The sequence below is a fragment of the Equus przewalskii genome, chromosome 1 (genome assembly GCF_037783145.1).
Source record: "Equus przewalskii isolate Varuska chromosome 1, EquPr2, whole genome shotgun sequence".
Taxonomy (NCBI): domain Eukaryota; kingdom Metazoa; phylum Chordata; class Mammalia; order Perissodactyla; family Equidae; genus Equus; species Equus przewalskii.
The window spans coordinates 68,841,076-68,860,196 of record NC_091831.1 but is presented as its reverse complement, the minus strand read 5'-3'; the positions used below and the strand labels follow the sequence as shown (position 1 = coordinate 68,860,196).

General features: G+C 41.1%; 1 protein-coding gene across 6 annotated transcripts in view; it reads left to right on the top strand.

Annotated features, from left to right (window-relative positions):
- RAB4A (RAB4A, member RAS oncogene family) overlaps positions 1-19,121 on the top strand; it is a 50,382-nt gene that overhangs the window by 18,924 nt on the left and 12,337 nt on the right. For 2 of the 6 annotated variants that reach the window (XM_070567047.1, XM_070567038.1), the window contains exons 2-8: positions 5,118-5,198; positions 7,422-7,536; positions 9,708-9,798; positions 12,841-12,903; positions 14,736-14,890; positions 16,242-16,337; positions 18,583-18,719. In XM_070567047.1, the coding sequence (XP_070423148.1) occupies positions 9,764-9,798; positions 12,841-12,903; positions 14,736-14,890; positions 16,242-16,337; positions 18,583-18,698 (465 nt within the window). In that variant the 5' untranslated portion in view covers positions 5,118-5,198; positions 7,422-7,536; positions 9,708-9,763 and the 3' untranslated portion in view covers positions 18,699-18,719. The remainder of the gene's footprint in view (positions 1-5,117; positions 5,199-7,421; positions 7,537-9,707; positions 9,799-12,840; positions 12,904-14,735; positions 14,891-16,241; positions 16,338-18,582; positions 18,720-19,121) is intronic. The other 4 variants (XM_070567028.1, XM_070567065.1, XM_070567058.1 and 1 more) reach the window with 3 other exon arrangements.

The window sequence follows — 19,121 nt, the reverse complement described above, 5'->3', positions numbered from 1 at the left end:
CAACCAGGTGGAGGTAGAAGTCCAGATTCTCTGCTCAGCTTCCATTGACACTTAGGTGAAGGGGGTGTTCCTTGTTACTGCTCAGTGAGGAGGAGAGCTCCAGTGTCCTGTACCTCCCACCACCATCACCACCATGGTCTCTGCTGACACTGTGGTGGGGCATGGGGCAGCTCATAACTGTCTACTTGTTATGAGAGATGAGAGTCCCACTTCTGTACTTGGTCTTCTGTGACACCACCCTGCTAAGGGTGTTGGGGAACCTTATTACAGCCTTGAAAGGGTAGAAATCTAGGCTTCCCACTCAGCCTTTGCTGGTATGTCTGGTGGGGCCAGTTTCTTCTGTGGTGTTTGACTGGAGTCAAACAGTTATTGTGTAAGAGTTTCCTCTCTTGCTGTGTTGCCCTTTCCTGGTCCTGTGGCTAGAGAAAGCAGACTTTTGTTGGAGCTTTTTAAAATCTGCACCCATTGGCATTTCCAGGTTGCCAGCTTGTTCAGCTCCAAGTCTGGGATATATGAGGCAAAAGGAAAATCTAAGGAACTCACCACTACATCCTTCCTCAGACCACAAAGTCCCTGGCCAGTCTACTTTCTTCTCTATACTTTTCAGTCTTCCTATGTTTCTTTTATCTATTATGTCTACAGGTTTAAGTTGTACTGAACAGGTGGAATAGGAAAAGTACTTCTACTCCATCTTCTTGGAAGCACAAGTCCACCTTGGCATTAAGGATAATTTGTTGCGTATGGAATTCTGCATTAGACAGTTTTTGTTTTTGTGTTCCTGCCCCCAGTACTGTAAAGATAGGATTCCATTGCCTTCTGACCTTTGGGGTTAAGGAACCTAGTTTCATTATAGGGAATTTTTCTTTTGTTTCTAATTGCTTTTACAGTCTTTGTCGTTGTTCTCGTAGTTTCACTATGATGATCTGTTGAAGTGTGGATTTATTCTTAGTTATCCTGCTCATGCTTCATAGTTATTTTTTATTCTGACAATCTCTTTAATTTTAATTCTATAAAATCCTCAGCCATTATTTCTTTTAATATTGGCTCTCCACCTCATTCTCTGTTTTTTCATTCCAAAATACTTATTAGACCTATGTTGGACCTTCTCCTTAAATCTTCCATGTTTCTTAAACTGTCATATTTTCTCGCTCTTCAACTCTCTGTTCTGCCTCCTGGTAATTTTCTCCATTCTCTATTCCGGTTCACTAATTTTCTCCTCAGTTTTGTTCATTCTTCTCTTTAACGCTTCCATTGACTAATTTTAATGACTGCAATTTTTATTTCTAGACACACTCTAGAAATCTGCCTATTCTTTCCTATCATCTTATTCTTTCTTACGAACTCAATTCCTTTTTTTAAATGGTATTAATCATCCTGAATATACTTTATCATGTGGTTTTTTTTCTTCATCAAATTCCTTTAAGTGTAATCTATCTGTAGATTGCTGACTCATTCATGGTGGGTTGTTTCCTTGAGTGTTTTATAATTTTAGGTTGTGAACCTATCTTCAGAGGAGCTGTATGTGTGGGAAACTTAGATATCTTGGGTTGAGGGTCTGTCTTTCCAGAGTGATCTGAGTTGCTTCTTCCACAGATCCAGGTGATAATACTTTCCAAAGCCATTTTTATTGTTGTAAATTGACTTGGAGTTTCCTGGAGCATGTAGGGGAGGAAGAGAATTCCTCTGCCCTCTCTAGGTCCTTCTGGCTGATATACGAATTAAATTCGCATGAGACAGAATAACAGGAGAAAATCAAACAAGGCTTTATAACATGTATACATGGGAGAAACCCAGGAAAACTGGGTAACTCGCCAAATGGCTGAAGTTGCCACCCTAAATACTATTTTTAGCTAAAGATAGAGGAGGGTGTCTGGGGGTAGTGGTTTGGGACTTCAAGGGGGAGGAAGGCAATTTATATGGAGATGGAAATGCAAATGGGCCAAATACAGACAATGTGACCTGAGAGAGATATTTTACATCACATTAAAGTTATCTTATGGTATTAGCTCCTTCCTGGAACAGGCCCTTCTATTTCAGATTCTTTTAGGCCACTGAGAAGGAGGTAGGGAGGTCAGAGTTTCTTTCAGAGTCTTTTGTTCTTAAAAATAATCAAGCCAAAGAGACACATTTTGGGCGGGCCAGTTCTGATGCCTCACATCCACATGGTTATTTAAATTTAATTTCAAACCTACCACTGGTACTAGCCCATGATTCATCTTAAAAGGGGATGCTTTTCCCATTCTGCTGAGAGCCAGGCAGAGTCAGAGAAGGCACCTACTCTTCCTGAGCTAGTGAGTGGGTTTTTTCCCCAGCCTACCCTCCCGCTTCAGGCCTTTCCCTGAAGAGAACTCAGATTTGGCTCTGCACTCCCTCCTTCATGTGGGCACAGCTCTTGTACCCTGTCCTACACAGGTATCAAAACTCAGTATTAACAGTCCTCCATCTAGGGCTGTACTGCTTTTTTCAGTTTCCTCTCTATTCCAAGCATGTAGAGATTTTCTTTTCTTTCCTAAAAGCTTGGCTGTGTGTTTTTTCAAAATGCGATATATTTTATCCAGCATTTCTAGGTGTTTGATTCAAAGAGTTTTCAAACAAAAAGATTTTCTATTTAAGTATGAATACTTACCTTTTTGAGCTATAAGATTCAGAGTATGAAGAGTTTGTTGAAGGAATTAAATATTTTTACATATGGAAATTACACATCTTACTTGTCTTTTGTCCAGCAAAGTGCAATTCAATTGGTAATGTTACCTTTTTACCTGTTGAGGCAATGGTGCAATCTGGATAGCAACTACTATAGTAGAGTACATTTAAGCAAAACTTCCAAAGCAGAAATAATGAGGGAACAAGCATCAAGCCAAAGTCGAGGCTTAGATATATGAGTTTAAATTCTAGGAGTACGTGGATTTATGCAATTCATTTTTCTATTACATATAAAATAAAAGAAACATTTGAATTTGTGTATACACAATCTCTTTTCTCTCTCAAGATTTACTATTGCCTACATATTGGCAGCATCTTTTCCTGTTCTCATCTTCTGCTGTTTACAACTTATGTGGTGTATTGGGTTTATTTCTTCAATAAAGAGGGTATTGAGTAAGATTGAGAAATTCCAATATTTTCGTTTTAACCTGGAAATCTTAACAATCTTCCCTTTAATTTCTTGGGTTGTAAAAGCTGTTCAGTGACATTGATTAGACTTGGCATGTTTTATTTTTTGTGTGTGTGGTAAAATATACATAAGATTTGTCATTTTAACCATTTTTAAGTCTACAGTTCACTAGTGTTAAGTACATTCACATTGTTGGGTAACTATCACCACCATCCATCTCCAGAACTTTTTAATTTTTCCAAACTGATACTCGTATCCATTAAACAATAAATCTCCATTTCCTCTCCCCCCAGCCCCTAGCAACCACCATTCTACTTTCTGTCTCTATGAGTTTGGTGACTCTAGGTATCTCATGTAAGTGGAATCATACAGCATTCGTCCTTTTGTGACTGGCTCATTTCATTCAGCATAATGTCCTCAAGATTCATCCATGTTGTAGCATGTGTCAGAATTTCCTTCCTTTTTAAGGCTGAATAATATTCTGTTATATGTAAATACCGTATTTCGTTTATCTGTTTATCCATCAGTGAATACTTGGATTGCTTCCATCTTTTGGCTACTGTGAATAATGCTGCTATGAGCATGGATGGAGCATGCTTTTGAAACATGCAATGAGAAACATAAAACTGTTGGTATTTTTATTTTATTTATTTTTTTGAGGAAGTTTAGCCCTGAGCTAACTGCTGCCAATCCTCCTCTTTTTGCTGAGGAAGACTGGCCCCGAGCTCACATCCGTGCCCATCTTCCTCTACTTTATATGTGGGACGCCCACTACAGCATGGCTTGCCAAGCGGTGCCATGTCTGCACCTGGGATCCGAACCAGCAAACCCCGGGCCGCCACAGCGGAACATGCAAACTTAACTGCTGTGCCACTGGGCCAGCCCCTGTTGGTATTTTTAAATGCTGACAATTCTAATAGCACTGTTCTGTAAGTTTAATTGCCTATAACCATTTGAAAATCATGAGAGGTTGAATAGAATTAATCTTTGAGTGATGATGAATATAGTTCTTAAAAACCAGGGGTAGACCAAACATCAATAAAGAAATAGACTATTTGGGCTTAATTAGGGGAGAGAAGAAGCCAGGGTAGAGAGTGCTTGGTGTGTGTCTGGAAAAGGAGTGTGAGGGGGCAAACAGGGAATCAGGAATACAGAGCAGGGCCTTCAGGGCCACAAAATACGTCTGGCAGCGTGAGGTTTAGCAGTGGTGGGTCCGGAACAGAGTGTGAGGGGTGGGAGAGGGCATTGGTGCTCTGCTGCTCCTAGGCTGAGCAGACCTCAAGTTCTTTGCTAACAGAAAAAGCAAAATGGGTCACCAAGGCATTGTGGGGCTACTGATGCTCCCTCATGCTAAGTTACAAATTCTGTTCTGGAGAGCCTCTGTTTCCATTTTATGGAAAATAATATCCCAAATTAAATATGTTACCCTCCGTGAAGAAGATGCAAAGAGCTCTGTTCTACATTGAAGGAGACGGATTTCACACTTGGAACACTGACCGGCGCTCAGCTTGAGCTGCAGGTTACAGATGAGGGAATAGAAACAAGACCACAAAAACCTGCACGTGCAGGGGAAACTTAGACCTATTTTTAAAAAAAAGAAAAGAGTGAACTTCTCAAGACCTATAAGTCTACTAGGTTTTTTCTTTTGTACAGAAAACACTTGAAATTTCTAGGCTATTTTTGCTTATCACTGCGTATTCATATTTCTTTGAATAGTGGCTAGTAAAGGGACAAATTTTATCCATTATAAGAGCAGTTTTCAAATTTCCAAAAGCACAGGAAATGGTCCCAAGAGTGTTTGAAAAAACGCTGACTTAGTTAGTAAGCCAGATATCAAAAAGGTGAAAAGGTAAGTTAACATGTTTTTGTCATTTTCACAAAATATTGTTACCTCTTTTTTCTGGTATATTAACAAACTAATATTTCTTTTTATGATCATAGTCTAAGAATAAATTCATAGCACCTGTTTTAAAGTTATTTTTCACAGTCTCTTTTTGTTTTTCAGATTTTTTGTTTAAGTTCTTGGTCATTGGAAATGCAGGAACTGGCAAGTCTTGCTTACTTCATCAGTTTATTGAAAAAAAATGTAAGTGACCTCAAATAGTCAGTGTTTTATGCATGTCTTCCTCTGAGAGTGTTCTCTGGCTCAGATTTGTGTACAGCAAAACTCCCAAATATTTTTTTCAGGAAAAAAGTTGTAGTTTAAAAATATTTTAAAGTAACATTAAAAATTTGTTATTAAACTTTTAGTAATATGGTTGAGTTTTTATTGAGTTAGCATTTCAGTTTTATAGTGGTTCATCGTTCAGTATGTAGTAAATCATGCTGAACATTTTCCAGATACTGAAATACAATATGATGATATAGAAGACATCACAGGAATTCCATTTCCTGACAGGGAGTCATCCGAGAAGCCCTGGGAGTACACTTTGGGTGGAATAATAACATTTGGTCTTCAGTGGCCTTGTGTTCTAGTTAAGGCCGCTATTGTCATCAATTCTATTTTACAGGTAAACCAATAGGTTTAGAGAAGTTGGTGCGTGCTCTTGGGATGGTCACCTAGTAATTGGTTAGCCTAGGCCTTTTGACCACAGAACTCATCTTTTGCTACTGACTTGCACTGTTTTGGTAAGGAAGGTTCAATTTTTTTTATTCCAAACTATTGTGAAAGACTATAGGGTTTGAAAGGCCCTTAAAATAAACAGTGCTTTTCTAGTAATGGAAAGAATTGTGGAGAATGACTTGTCTATTTAGTAGCAGTCAGGTGAAGGCACGAAAATAGAATTTCATTTAATGAAGAGCATCTTAAATAGGAATGCATGAGATACCTTCTGTGGTGGGTGAAATGGAGAAAGAGACAGCACAGGGTGTCTTGGCAAAGAGCTTTGAATAATAAAATTCTTGAAATGTATTCTGCTACTTCCATTTTTGTCAACCAAGAGCTTGTTGGAACCTCTCTGTTTGGTGACATGGAGCCTGCATAGTTTAGTCACAGAACCAGTCCTTGCTGAATTTAACGGGTATTCATTCACTACATGGTCCAGGTTTCTTTATAAGTTGCCAAGGTTTTGCATTGTATCGTCTCAGAAAAGAACACCCAGAAGACGCTGGGCCGAGAACCCAGCTCGCTCAGTCCCTCTCCTCTGTGGAGAATTCTCCCTCACAGTCCTCCCCTAACTCTTCACATCCGAGCCCGGGAGGCATGTTTGGTTAATCTGCGTGATCTACAGTAATGATATAATAAGGCTTCACTTTATTTCTCTTGTAGCGATATTGTAATCAGGATGCCCTTGGCCTTTGAAGGCTTTTACTCTGAGATTTGCCCGGTGGCTTACTTCTGTTGGGCATCCATACCAGTTCTGCACTGCCCAGACATGAGACAGGCTGGTGTAGTCAGTGTTAACCTGTCGTGTCCTGTTCCCCCCAGGAGGGATAAGTGCAGCTGTCAAATGGCATCCCTGATTCCTAGTACTATTATATTCTGTTCTGTGGTTATGAAGTATAAGCCAGTCAATGGACTCTATAGTCACGATGTTTGTTTTTAGCTTATCCTTTCATCATCACAGAAATTTTCTTTTACAGACAGCTTATTCCAGTTGGGGTAGCACGCTACTTAGTTTGCCTGCCTGTCTGTCCTTTCAAACAGACAGTATTGATTTCTCTAAGAAATTCATTACAAATTATTGCCACATAATACTAAAATTCATGAAAATTGAACAGCTATAATATGCATAGAGGTTTCGGTTTAGGGGTATGTTTGTTGGTTGATTTTTTTTTTTTACTCTATCTTTTCCACTTTTTCCCTTAACCTTTGGTGTCCATCAAGTTTCTTTTTGGGCTGTAGTGCTTTTCCTTTCCTTTCCTTTCCTTTCTTTAGAGTATTTACCCATTCAGGTAGTTGAAACTATCACCGCCTCACGTTGACCGAGTTGCCAATTTGTCACTGGGCAGTAAGTCCTTCAAGATGGTGCCCAGGGATTTACTCACCATTTTTGAGTACCTTAACAGTGGGTGGGTGGACGTGGTTCTCCTCTGGTGTGGCCATCTCCAAGCCCAGGCTTTAAAATGTATGGTTTGTTTCAGGGGTTTTGAGAAAAAGCTTTATTGTCTCTTTGAGAATAGGAACTGTGTGTATTTTGTTTAAAACATTGAGTGCTTCTTATCGACTGACTGTTGGAGAAATGAATGGCTAAAGTAAATGACATTTTTCCATTGACTTAACCCTTGATTTTGGTGTTACTTGTTTAACTCTGTAAGCTTGTTTGCTGAATGTTCTAAAATTAAATATCTTGTTCTTTTTCTTTTTCAGTCAAAGACGACTCAAATCATACAATAGGAGTGGAATTTGGTTCAAAGATAATAAATGTTGGTGGTAAATATGTAAAGTTACAGATATGGGATACAGCAGGCCAAGAACGATTCAGGTAGCTTTTTCTCTAACTTAATAAAAATATTTGAAAATCAGATTTGAAATGATCAGTTATATTCTCTTAATATATGTGAGGCCCCTCCTCCCCCACATAGATTTCAGAAAGTTTACCTCTGGAAGCTTTAAGACAAACTAAAAGTCAGTTTTTCTCCATGCAGCACCGATTTACTAAAGAATACATTAGAATCTCTTTGGAGTGAATACATCCTAATTTAGAGGCTAACTTCTTCTTGGGAACCAGCGAGCACTTCAGCAGGACGCGGCATGGTGTGTTCTACAGTGAACTTTTAGATTAAAATCAAGGCAAAGTCATAGCACAAATAAGTTTTCTCTGTATTTCACTTTCAAAGGAGAGTTTTCAAAAACTTCTTTAGGGGTTTTGTTTTGTTTTACATTAACTAGAGCATGTTCTGATGGTTGATGTACATTCAACAAAATATTCTCTCCTCCACACTTCTGTTACACTGCAGTCCTAGTTGATGTTCAGAATGACGACCCCAGAGCACTGCAGATAAGATTACGTGTTTAATATTCTGTAACTACTAAAGCAAGAAAGTAGATTAATATTTTAGTTGTGTTTTTTGAACAGATACACGAAGTCAAAACAGAACAGATATTCAGTTTCAGAGTTCATTTAAATAAAACTCACTCCCACTGCAAGCATTTCACTTAATTAAAGTCAGATATGTATTATATTTTAAATGTTCACTAATTGCTTAAAAAATATAACCATTTTTAATCACAATCATTCTTCAAGAAGCACTGGTTAATCACAGTGGATTCAATACTGACATTTATGTCTTCTTACCCCTAGAACCACACTGCAATGACTATAAAATAACTGAAATAGCGTTAACTCAAAAAGACTGAAAAAAGGAGAATGCATAATTATGATTGAGAGATTTCAAAAAAATATTAAAGATAGGGAGTGGATGGTGTAATGACTGACTTAAAGCAGAGGATGCTATGTCGTAAGTGCTTGTAATGGGGGAGGCCAGTGAGCAGGAAGCCATGTTTTCCTCTGAATCCCAGAAAAGGGCAGGATTTGGAAGGATCAGGCTCTACGGAAGGGAGGGGTTAAAGTGTTCATATCATGTGTGCAGACGCTTGTGCACACACACACACACACACGATGAGGGGGTTCAGTGTCTGAGTTGAAACGGGCTCTAGACCCAGGGCCATAGGCCGGGCAGAGCGCAGGAGTGAGGCAAGGACTGCCCTCACTGTCTGCAAATCTAACCCACTTCCCCCACCTCCTCCCTGGTTGCTGGCAGCCAGGTGTGATGTCTCAGGCAGGAGAAATGCTTCTTCTCTATGGAAAAATGAGTAGCCCCAAAGGAAATGCCTGAAGAGTTTACCATTTTGGTTTCCCCCCATAAAAACCCCAATCTCTGTCCAGCCATCCCACAGTGAGCCTGCAGCCCACACGTAAAGCGCTGCTTTAGATTTTTTCATTCTTTGCTGTTGAATATAAATAACCAACCAAGGATCACCAGGCATTTGAAGAAAGTTTCTAAAATAAAAGCGAGCCCAAAATCAAGAAAATAGGAACTTTGAGGGAATAGGAAAAAAACACTAAAACTACTGTCTTTTCAGAAATAAGAGCAGAAATTATATTCAAGTAATGAGAACAAAATTATATTTGGAAAAGAGCAGTCAAAATAGCAAATAGAGTAGAGATCTTCCAGAAAGTTAAAAAAGAAACTTGAGTTGAAAGGGGAGAGACAACATGAAGAATCAATCCAGTCGGTCCAATGCCTGACTTTTAGGAGTTCCAGAAGAGAGAAGAGCAGAGGAAACAGAAAATTTTCCACTGAAGCAATGAGATTCCAGAATTATTGGCCCATATTATGCTTACGACAAATGAGTGGGGAAAAATCCAGACCAGGGCATGTCATGTGAAATTTCAGAACACCAGGAATGAAATGAAGATAACAAAAATATTCCAAGAGGAAAAAACAGTCACATATAAAGGATTAGAAATGGGAATTGCATTGGACCGTTCAACAGCAACATTTGGAGGCCTTCAAAACTCAGCCTGAAAAATTCTTTTTAACCTAAAATTCTAAAATTAGCCAAACTATCAATTAAATGTGAGTAAAATCAGAATACCTTCAGATATGCAAGTGTGCAGGGAAACAAAGGTTATCTTTCATGTGTTCATAGAAACTTCAGGAAGATATACTTCACCAGTACAAGGGAGTAAATGCAGAAAGAGGAAGATGAAGCCAACAGGGGCCCCAGCCGCAGGAACAAGGTAGTGTCATGAGGTGTTGTTATGCGATGATGCTGCCTGACTAGGAGAATGACAGGAAGGGGGGTTGTGAAGTAAGTGAGCTGAAGATTCTTATCAAAGCAGGGAAGCAAGAAGCTCTGGAATTAATAGTCCAGTGTTTTCATAAGCATTTTATAGAAATATGGACACAAATGCCAGAAGAATGGAGCTGTCAGATCCATGAAAGTAAGGATTGTTGTATTTTTTGTTTCTCCAGAGCCCAGAATCATGTCTAACATGTTGGTGGTCAACATGTGTTCTTTAGTGACTTCATGAATCCAAGGAGAAAGCTGATCCTGAAGGAGAGTCCTTGCCTGGGGCCAGGGTTCACATGGCCCAGTGAGGCAGGAGACAGTGGGGGTTCACGTCCAGCCTTTGAGCAGTGTTTTAGTTTAAAGCTATATACATGTATTACTTCGGGTTAAATTACTTTTGAAAAAAAATATAATACCTCAAAAAATGCTTAAATTTGTATATTTGAATAATTTATGTAAGAAGCCATATGTCAAAGTATGGTGGTGTAGAATGTAAAATAAATTAAGAAATAGATGTAATTTAGTTGATCTTGAAGAGAACTCTTAGGTACCTCTTTTTCTAGAAACTAGATGTCTGCTGCAGCTAAAATAGAAAAGAGTTGCCTCTTAATATACGTGGAAAGAGGCCTTCCCCCTGATACAGGAGGCTGCCTGGGGAGGAGCTGACAATCCGCTCCTTCTCCGGCGCCTGTCTGCCATTTCTTAAAGTGTGTGCCCCTCTATGGTCATGGTCAAAACGTGAAAAGGGGAAGCTTCAAGCTGCATACCTGCCTTTGGAGTTTTAAGAGCTAAAAAGTAAATTTAAAAAATAGCTGCCGTTTTCGAAGCATCAGAGTGATAATGATTGGTTTTGGCTTCTTTTTCAAGTTCCACGGTTTTGTTTTTTCCCCAGAGGTGGGCACTCTTTGTTTCTGTGGTGTCTGTTTTCTGACCAAATGAGTGGGGTTTTTCCACACCAGTTATCCAGGTTTCCAACACCAACTGTGTGCCCAACAATTCAATTCAATTCTCTCACTCTGGAGTTAGCGTCAGACCCCACAGGTTAAGGGTCTGATCCCACTAGCCTGCCCCTACTTAAGACACAAGTCACAAATGGGATATTTAGGCCACCCTCACTCTGTCCAGCAGAATACAAATTTGGGGGTTCCTATGACCCCTCTCCCAGGTTCGACAGTTCTCCAGAACAACTCACTGAACTCAGGAAAGCACTGTATTAACTGTTAACAATTTAATAGAAAGGTACAACCCAGCAACAGCCAAATGGAAGAGACACAGGACAAGGTGTCTGGGAATCGAGTCCTGTGCTCCCACACCCTCTCTGGCTGCACTACCCTCCCAGCACCTCCATGTGTTCATGAACTGGGGAGCTCTCTGAGCCCCATTGTTTATGGGTTCTTATGGGGATTTCAGTGTTTAGGCATGGTTGATTAGATCTTTGACCTTTGGTGATTGAGCTCAGTCTCCAGCCCCTAAGCATACTGGGCCTTGTAGACCTTGATGAAGGGTTCATTTGCTCTGGAGAATGGACAGAGGGACGTGAGTGGTGCCTGTGTGGCAGTGGGGACACTAGCCGTAGGACTGCAGGGGTCCAGGCAGAGGCCTGGTGGTGTGGATTAGAATGGTGCAGGTGAAGATGCAAAGACATGCACATATAGGTTATGTTCAGTTAGTGAGATAGGACCTGATGGTTCACATGTTGTGGTTCAAACATGGAGAGAGAGAAGAAGAGGAGTGGAGGATGAATGCAGGTTCCTGGCTGTACAAACAAGACACGTAGTGATGTGTCCCGTTGTCCCACCTGGCCCCAGCCAGGTGGACCTGGAGAGTGGGAACCAGAGTTCTGTCTTATAAATGTTAGTGTGACATGTTCATTAGGATTAGGCAGTCACATGGAGATGTTAGGGCAACAGTTGGATCTTACAGATGTAGTCTGTGCTGAGGATTAAATTTGAAAAGGGAAACCAGGACCCAGCCCTGGGGAACTGCAGTACAGACTGGGCAGAGTCAGAAGGATGCTCCAGAGATGGAAAAGCAGCAGCAGCTGGTGGGGGGGTGGGGGGGAGGGGGAGATGGGCCTGCAGAGGCAGAACGAGGAACGGGTTCTGGAGTAGCAAAACAAGGCAGAGGGACAGGACAGAGAATGCCACTGGATTCACATATGTGAAGCTCGCCTGACCTAACAGGCTGTTTCAGTGGTGCAGCAGAGGTGGATGCCACATTGGAGGACATGAAAAGGAGGGGTCTGGTAAAGATGGCTCTTGAGAAATAGGGATGCAGGAAAGAGCCAACAACGGGATAGTAGCTGACAGGGTTGTGCGGCGTGTGGTCTTGTTTTTTTTAGATGGAGGCACCAGAGCAAATTTTATTTTGCTAATGGGAAAAATCTGACAAAGAGGCAGAGATTGGTAATGCAGAGGAGACAGTATATTACTGAAGGAAAAAATCCTCATGAATAGGAGAAGGGATAAGGGATAGTACAGTCTCCTTGTCAGTGATGGGGAGGGCAGGAGGGGAGTCCAGGGCATGGAGGCTGGGGATTCGTGTTGGAAGATGAGGGTGCTCCCATCTGAGGAGTTTCCTTTTCCCCAGGAAGAAGGCGGGCAGCTGTGTAGGCGAGTGGGGAAGAGAGAACCCGCAGAGGAACCCGAGCCGGATGCTGAGCGCTTAGTGCCCCCTGGCATTTGTGATGGCTCCTGTCTGCCCCAAGGCACCTCCGCCCTCGTAGGAAGTTCTCAAAGTTGGCTGCAGTTCTGTTGGAGAGTGGTCCCAGCTTGACATCCATTGACTCCCCATTGTTCGTGTGACATGGTTTCAGACAGAGTAGCTCCTCATAAGTATATTCAGATCTCTGAATTGTTTCTTTTTAAAGCAACATCTGTTTCTGTGTTGTGGTTTACAAAGCAAAAATGGGTGCTTTTGCGTGGGAAGCTGGTGCTCAGTACTGAAGGGTGTTGGCTAGTTGAAAGTAAAAGCAGCGTATCTCTTCCAGGTCTGTGACAAGAAGCTATTACAGAGGTGCCGCAGGGGCTCTCCTCGTCTATGACATCACCAGGTAATGCAGACCCCAGGGAGGGCAGCTGGGCGATCTGCTCCCGATGCCGGTCCTGTGCAGGTGCATCTGGGGCAGTGTGTGCTGTGTGTCCGGCAGGCAGCCTGGCTGGGACTCAGGAAGCCCCTCAGCCCTTTCATTTGGGGTCTTAAACATTTTTGAAGCAGCCCCTACCACTACTTTACCACATAAAGAAATATGTTGTGGGGCCAGCCCAGTGGTACAGCGGTTAAGTGCACACGTTCCGCTTCAGCAGCCCGAGGTTCACCGGTTCGGATCCTGGGTGCGGACATGGCACCACTTGGCACGCCATGCTGTGGTAGGCATCCCACGTATAAAATAGAGGAAAATGGGCATGGATGTTAGCTCAGGGCCAGGCTTCCTCAGCAAAAAGAGGAGGAGTGGCAGTAGTTAGCTCAGGGCTAATCTTCCTCAAAAAAAAAAAAATGTTGGTAAGGTTTTAGATACAGCATCCCCAGTGTTTCATTGTTTTTTAACACGATACTTTGACACTTTCCTTAAGGTTCACCTAGTGAAGCTTTATGTGTGGTAAATTATTAGAAGGAATTGACATTGATCAAGGTTGAGGGCACAGGCTGTGGGCTTAGACGGCCTGGGGTCCAATCCCAGTTCTGGGTTATCAGCCATGTGACATCCTCAGGCAAGGTGCTCTCACTGTCTGGATTTTAGTTTCCTTGTCTGTTATATAAAGTAATGATGATTGTGTAATACTCGTGAGGTTATTGGGCAGTTAAATTGGTTAATATAAAGCTCTTGGCACATCATAAGGATCTGAGTGCACTGTCCTGTGTGAAGCTATCACCCACATATCACAGTTAAATTAAAAATTCAGTTCCTTGGTCTCACTTGCCCCATTTCAAGTTCTCAGCAGCCACATGCGGCTGGTGGCTGCTGTATTAGACAGTGCAGATTGTAGCACATTCCTGTCCTCACAGAAATCCCATCAGACGGTGTTGATCTCAGTGTTTGCTAGCACCACCTTAGAATTGTGCCATCTAAACCGTATCATCTGGGGGCTCTTTCTGGGTAGGAACTTGTCCAGTGAGAGGGTGTCACCCTACTGCTGTGACGCACACCCAATCTGTGTTGGGAATGAGGTGCTCTGGCGAGGCAGCAGGCAGCTCCTGGCCCAGCCCAACTGCACTTCCCCAGGTGGTGAAAGGCTCGGCTTGCTCAAGTGTGAAGTCAGAAGGCTGTCAAAGTGTACCAGTAGAGGAAATTGTCCTTAGCTATATGAGGGCTGAAAACAGCAGGTCTGAGAGTTGGTCCTGGGGTCTGACAGACCTGGTCAAGTCCTGGCTCTGCCACTTGCTGCTGGGTGACTTTGGGCAACTTAATGAATCTCTCTGGGCCTCAGGTTTCTCATGGAAAAGGGAGATAATGACAGAGTCTGTGTGAGAGAGTCGTTATAAAGAATCACTGTGATAACTTCCTATAAAACAAAGTTCCAGCATATTGCCCGATTCTGTTCAATGGCAGCAGTTAGCTGTTAGCAGAGTGTGGCACATACTAAGAAAGAGCTCAGTGAGTATTTGTACAATGAAGGAAGGAACTTCTCTTTCCTTTTACACCCTGATTGGGCAAACAAAAAACAACAAAATGTCTGACTTGCTGTCTCATTTTCCTAGAAATAAAATGAAACAAGCCCTGTGGGTATGGTGTATACTTGGGGCTTTCAGATTTTCTGAGTTACCCTAAAGGTTGTTGGCATTACCCTGACATGTTTAAAAGCAGTGTGAGTAGTGTGAATGACTGGAAAGAGTTGCTAGTTTTATAAAATACATGTATTATTTTCACAATCTTATATTATGCAGCCGAGAAACCTACAATGCGCTTACTAATTGGTTAACAGATGCCAGAATGCTAGCGAGTCAGAACATTGTGATCATCCTCTGTGGGAACAAGAAGGACCTGGATGCAGATCGTGAAGTTACTTTCTTAGAAGCCTCCAGATTTGCTCAAGAAAATGGCAAGTGACCTTTTACCTATTATTGCTTTTCAAATGGCAGATTGAGGGTAATAACATTGCTGAAAGCAACTTTAAAACATCTACTGGAGTTTTAAGATTAAACTATATTTAGGAAATGTGGAACTTCCAATTGTTTTTACTATAAATTTAGACTTATTTAGCATATTTTCACTATTTGCATTCTGCCTACAAAAGTTACTATAATGATAAAGCAAATTAATTAATATTTGTAATGACTTTCCAGTTTAGGATCTTTGAATGTTATAGGTCTCTCTTTCATTTCACTATAAAGTGAAATTTATAACAATTTTTAAAGGCCCTAATCAGATGATGTCATTTTTTTAACGTAATTTGAAGCTAACTTGGTGAAATATTAGATCTAAACAGAAAGGGAATCTGTATAAGAAATACTGAACTTATTGGCTTTACTTTACTTACATTAAATTTAGTCATTTGGTTATAGATGCCTTTGAAAATTCTCTGAATTTCCATATAGAATACATGGAATGACACATAAAATTAATGGTTGCTTATAGATAACAGACTGATAAGAATTCAGATATTTTAAATAACTTTGATTTTTAGAACCAATCAAGAAGTAAAATATCCTAATAGCAATTTTCAGTTGGACTCTAGGACTACCAAATTATACTCTTACAAACGGGCTGATTTTCTGCTAAGAAAATAAACATGAGAGAAAAAGATAAGCCATTATATTTTTGTAAAGAAGCTATTTAGAAACAGAAAGGCTTAGAATGTTAAAGTTCAAAAAGAATTTAAGTGTCGTTTAAATGAGCCTGCTTTTTAAAGTAAGGGAACAGGCAGCTGGAGAGGCTGTGGTTTGCCTGCCGGCAGCGCGGAAGACAGGCCTCTTGCTGGGCTTGTCACTGCTCTGGTGGATAGCAAGAGTATTAACTCATCTGAGACCTCTTCAGCGTCAAAATAACAAACTGCAGTGTTGTCCCCCCCAAAAATTTAAACACCTGTGGGTTGTATTTGTGGTGACATGAAAATTATTTGGAGAAGGAAATGGCTGCTTGGTCTTGTAGCGACAGTGGGCCCTTTCAACCAGCCTGCTTCTTACCCAGCATTGGTGATTACTCAGTCTCTGCAACAGACTTAAGTGCTAGCACAAGGTACTAGTTACTTTTCAGAAAAGGTTAGAATTCTTCTAACATTTAAAAACTACATTGACATTTGTTGCTTTTATATTTGCATAAACACATGGTTTTAAGTAATAAATTACATTCCTCCTGCCATTCTAAGATAATAGAAAACAAGCTGTTAGTAATTAAATGATTATGATCATCTTGTAAACATGGCTTCATATTTTGTTTCATGTCAATTTTAGAGCTGATGTTTTTGGAAACAAGTGCACTAACAGGGGAGAATGTAGAAGAGGCCTTTGTACAATGTGCAAGAAAAATACTTAACAAAATTGAATCAGGTAAAAGGCTTTCCATTAATAGACTTTTCTTAGCATATTATTACTCTCTAGCTCAACAGTGTCACTTTTTAATATTTCCAGCAGTGACGTGGTCAAAGAGTATTCTCTCTACACCTGCCAACCTAAAATTGTACTCATGGGTTTAAAGGTCTTGTCCGTGTGGCTGAGGTGAGAGCCCAGTGACAGAATACTATGTAGTTGTCATTTATTAAAGTTGATTTTTATTTAAATATCAACCAAAATTCTATGTGGACATTCACCTTTGAATTGATTCATTCAGATATCTATTTGCCTATTCTTTGTGAGGTATTCGGATACAAAAATGAGTAGATCACAGCCCTTACCCTCAAGAAACGGTCTTTTGTGGGAGACAGTTAAAAGATAATTATAAAATCATGTGGTTAATACAGTAATTGACAGGTACGCAGGATCTTGGGGTCACACAGAAGAGGGGAACCTACAGAACCAGGGGAGTGGTGTCAGGGAGGGCTTCCAAGAGGAGGTGACCACTGAGCTCAGTCTTTCAAAATATGAGGACAGGTGAGCCGGCCAAGGGAATGAGGAAGCTAGTCCAGCAGAGGGGACAGCATGAGTTGAGACTGGCAGAAAATGATGGAAAGTTGAAGTTACTAGAACAGAAAGACTACAGTAGGGAATGGCAGGAGAGAAAGTTGAAGAGAGGCAGCAGCCAGGCCAGTGATGACCGTCAAGGGTCTGGAACATTATCTGGTGGGTTACTGAGTCACAACCCTGGCTGTACACTAGAGTCACCTGGGATGCATGAAAATTTGAATCCCAGGCCCCACGTCTGGAGATGGTGAATCAGTTGGGCTGTAGTATGGCCTAGGCATCAGCATTTTTAAAAGCTCTCTCATATGATTATTCTAATATTCATCCAGGATTGAGAACCACTGCTGTAACAGTGGGAAGCCATTCAAGGGTGGTTAGCAGTGAGAGATGTGGTCAGGTTGTGACTTGAGATATATAAGTAGATGGCCATGTTGAGGACAGATTGAAGGAAGAACAGCGCTGGCGGCCAGGATACCAGTTAACATGTTTTTGAGTAATCTGGGTAAAAGGTGACTGATTAAAGCTTTAACAAGGATGTAGAAGTAGGGATGAAGAGATATAGAGGAATCTAAGAAATACTGTGGGAGTAGCACATGCTAAATATTAAGGCAGGGCAATTGATTTTGGGTGGGGAGTGAGGAAGGGAGTCAGGAAGGGAGGAGGAGCCAAAGATAACTAACTGGCTCCCTTGAGTAACTCAGTAAAGAGACAGTGTTAAGCCAGAGGATAAGCAGGTTCACTGAAATAAAGATCATTATGTTTTGGATCTGTTCCCTTTGCACTGCCACTGGCACAAACACATGGAGGTATCTAGTAAGGTTTGGGGAAAATCTGGCCTGGCAGTATACATTTGGGAGCCATCAATATATAGGAGTAGTTGAAACTCTGGAAGGAATGTGATCACCCAGAGAGCAGTGGATAGTGAGAAGAGCAGTGATCAAGAGCAAAACCCTGGAGACTAAAGGGCGAACAGAGAAGGAGGAGCCTCTGAAAGAGAGAAAGAAGGAGATGGTCAGAGATGGATGAAGAGATCCAGGGAAAGTGGATATCATGTCAGCCAAAATTCAGTTGAAGGATTGTTCATTATCAAATGCAATAGAGAAAAGTATCATAAGCTAAGAACTGAGTTAAAAAATATCCATTGGGATAGGCAATAGGAAGTCATTATTCATCTTTATCCAGAACAATTCTAGAATTATGAAGGTAGAAGACAGCAATTGAGAAACAAATAGGAGGTGAGAAAGCACAGAGTTTTGACTCTCCTCTTGAGGAAGAGGAAACTGGTACAGCAGGGCACAAAGGGTTAATTTAAAGTAAGAGGTTTTGGTGATAGAAGAACTTTTAGCATGTGTAAATGCTGAGAGAGAGGGAAAGGTGGAAGGTAAAGGAGAGAAGGATCGGAGAGGAGATGACAGAGAGAAAACAGAGTGCTGGGTGAAGTAGGACAGAAAGAGGGTCAGGGGCCCAGATGGAAGGGCTGAGTCTCAACAGGAAGAGTGACACTTCATCCCTTTGTATTGTTTTTGGGAGAAAAAGGAAAATAAAATCTTAAAAAAAAAACAAAACAGTGGCATACATACATAGTGTTCTGCACTTTGCTTTTTTCACTTAATATATTTTGGGGAACACAGAAACCATAAAAGCTTTTTTAAAGGAAGTCTTGCTTGGTCCTCAGGTGAGCTGGACCCAGAAAGAATGGGCTCAGGTATTCAGTATGGAGATGCTGCCTTGAGACAGTTGCGGTCGCCACGTCGCACGCAGGCCCCAAATGCTCAGGAGTGTGGTTGTTAGAAGCAGCACAGGAGCACACAGGTGGGTGCTCACATCACAGCATCATTTCTGTTGTCTTTTTGACCTTGTACTCTGTTCACTACCCAGAGTTCCATGCATACTTAACTGTAGAGGTTGGTATTGCTTTTTGCAGCTACATTATGAAAAGGAGAGGTGATTGCTTAATTAATAGTTAGATATTCTCAGCAACAGTAGAATACACATTCTTCTCAAGCTCACATAGAACATTCACTAACAGAGACCACATTCTGGGCTGTAAAACACACCTTAACAAATTTAAAAGAATAGAAATCATACAGTGTCTGCCCTCAGACCACAATGGAATTAAACTAGAAATCAATAACAGAAAGAAAACTGGAAAATCCAAGATTAAACAACACACTTCTAAGTAACACATGGGTCAAAGAAAAAATCTCAAGAGAA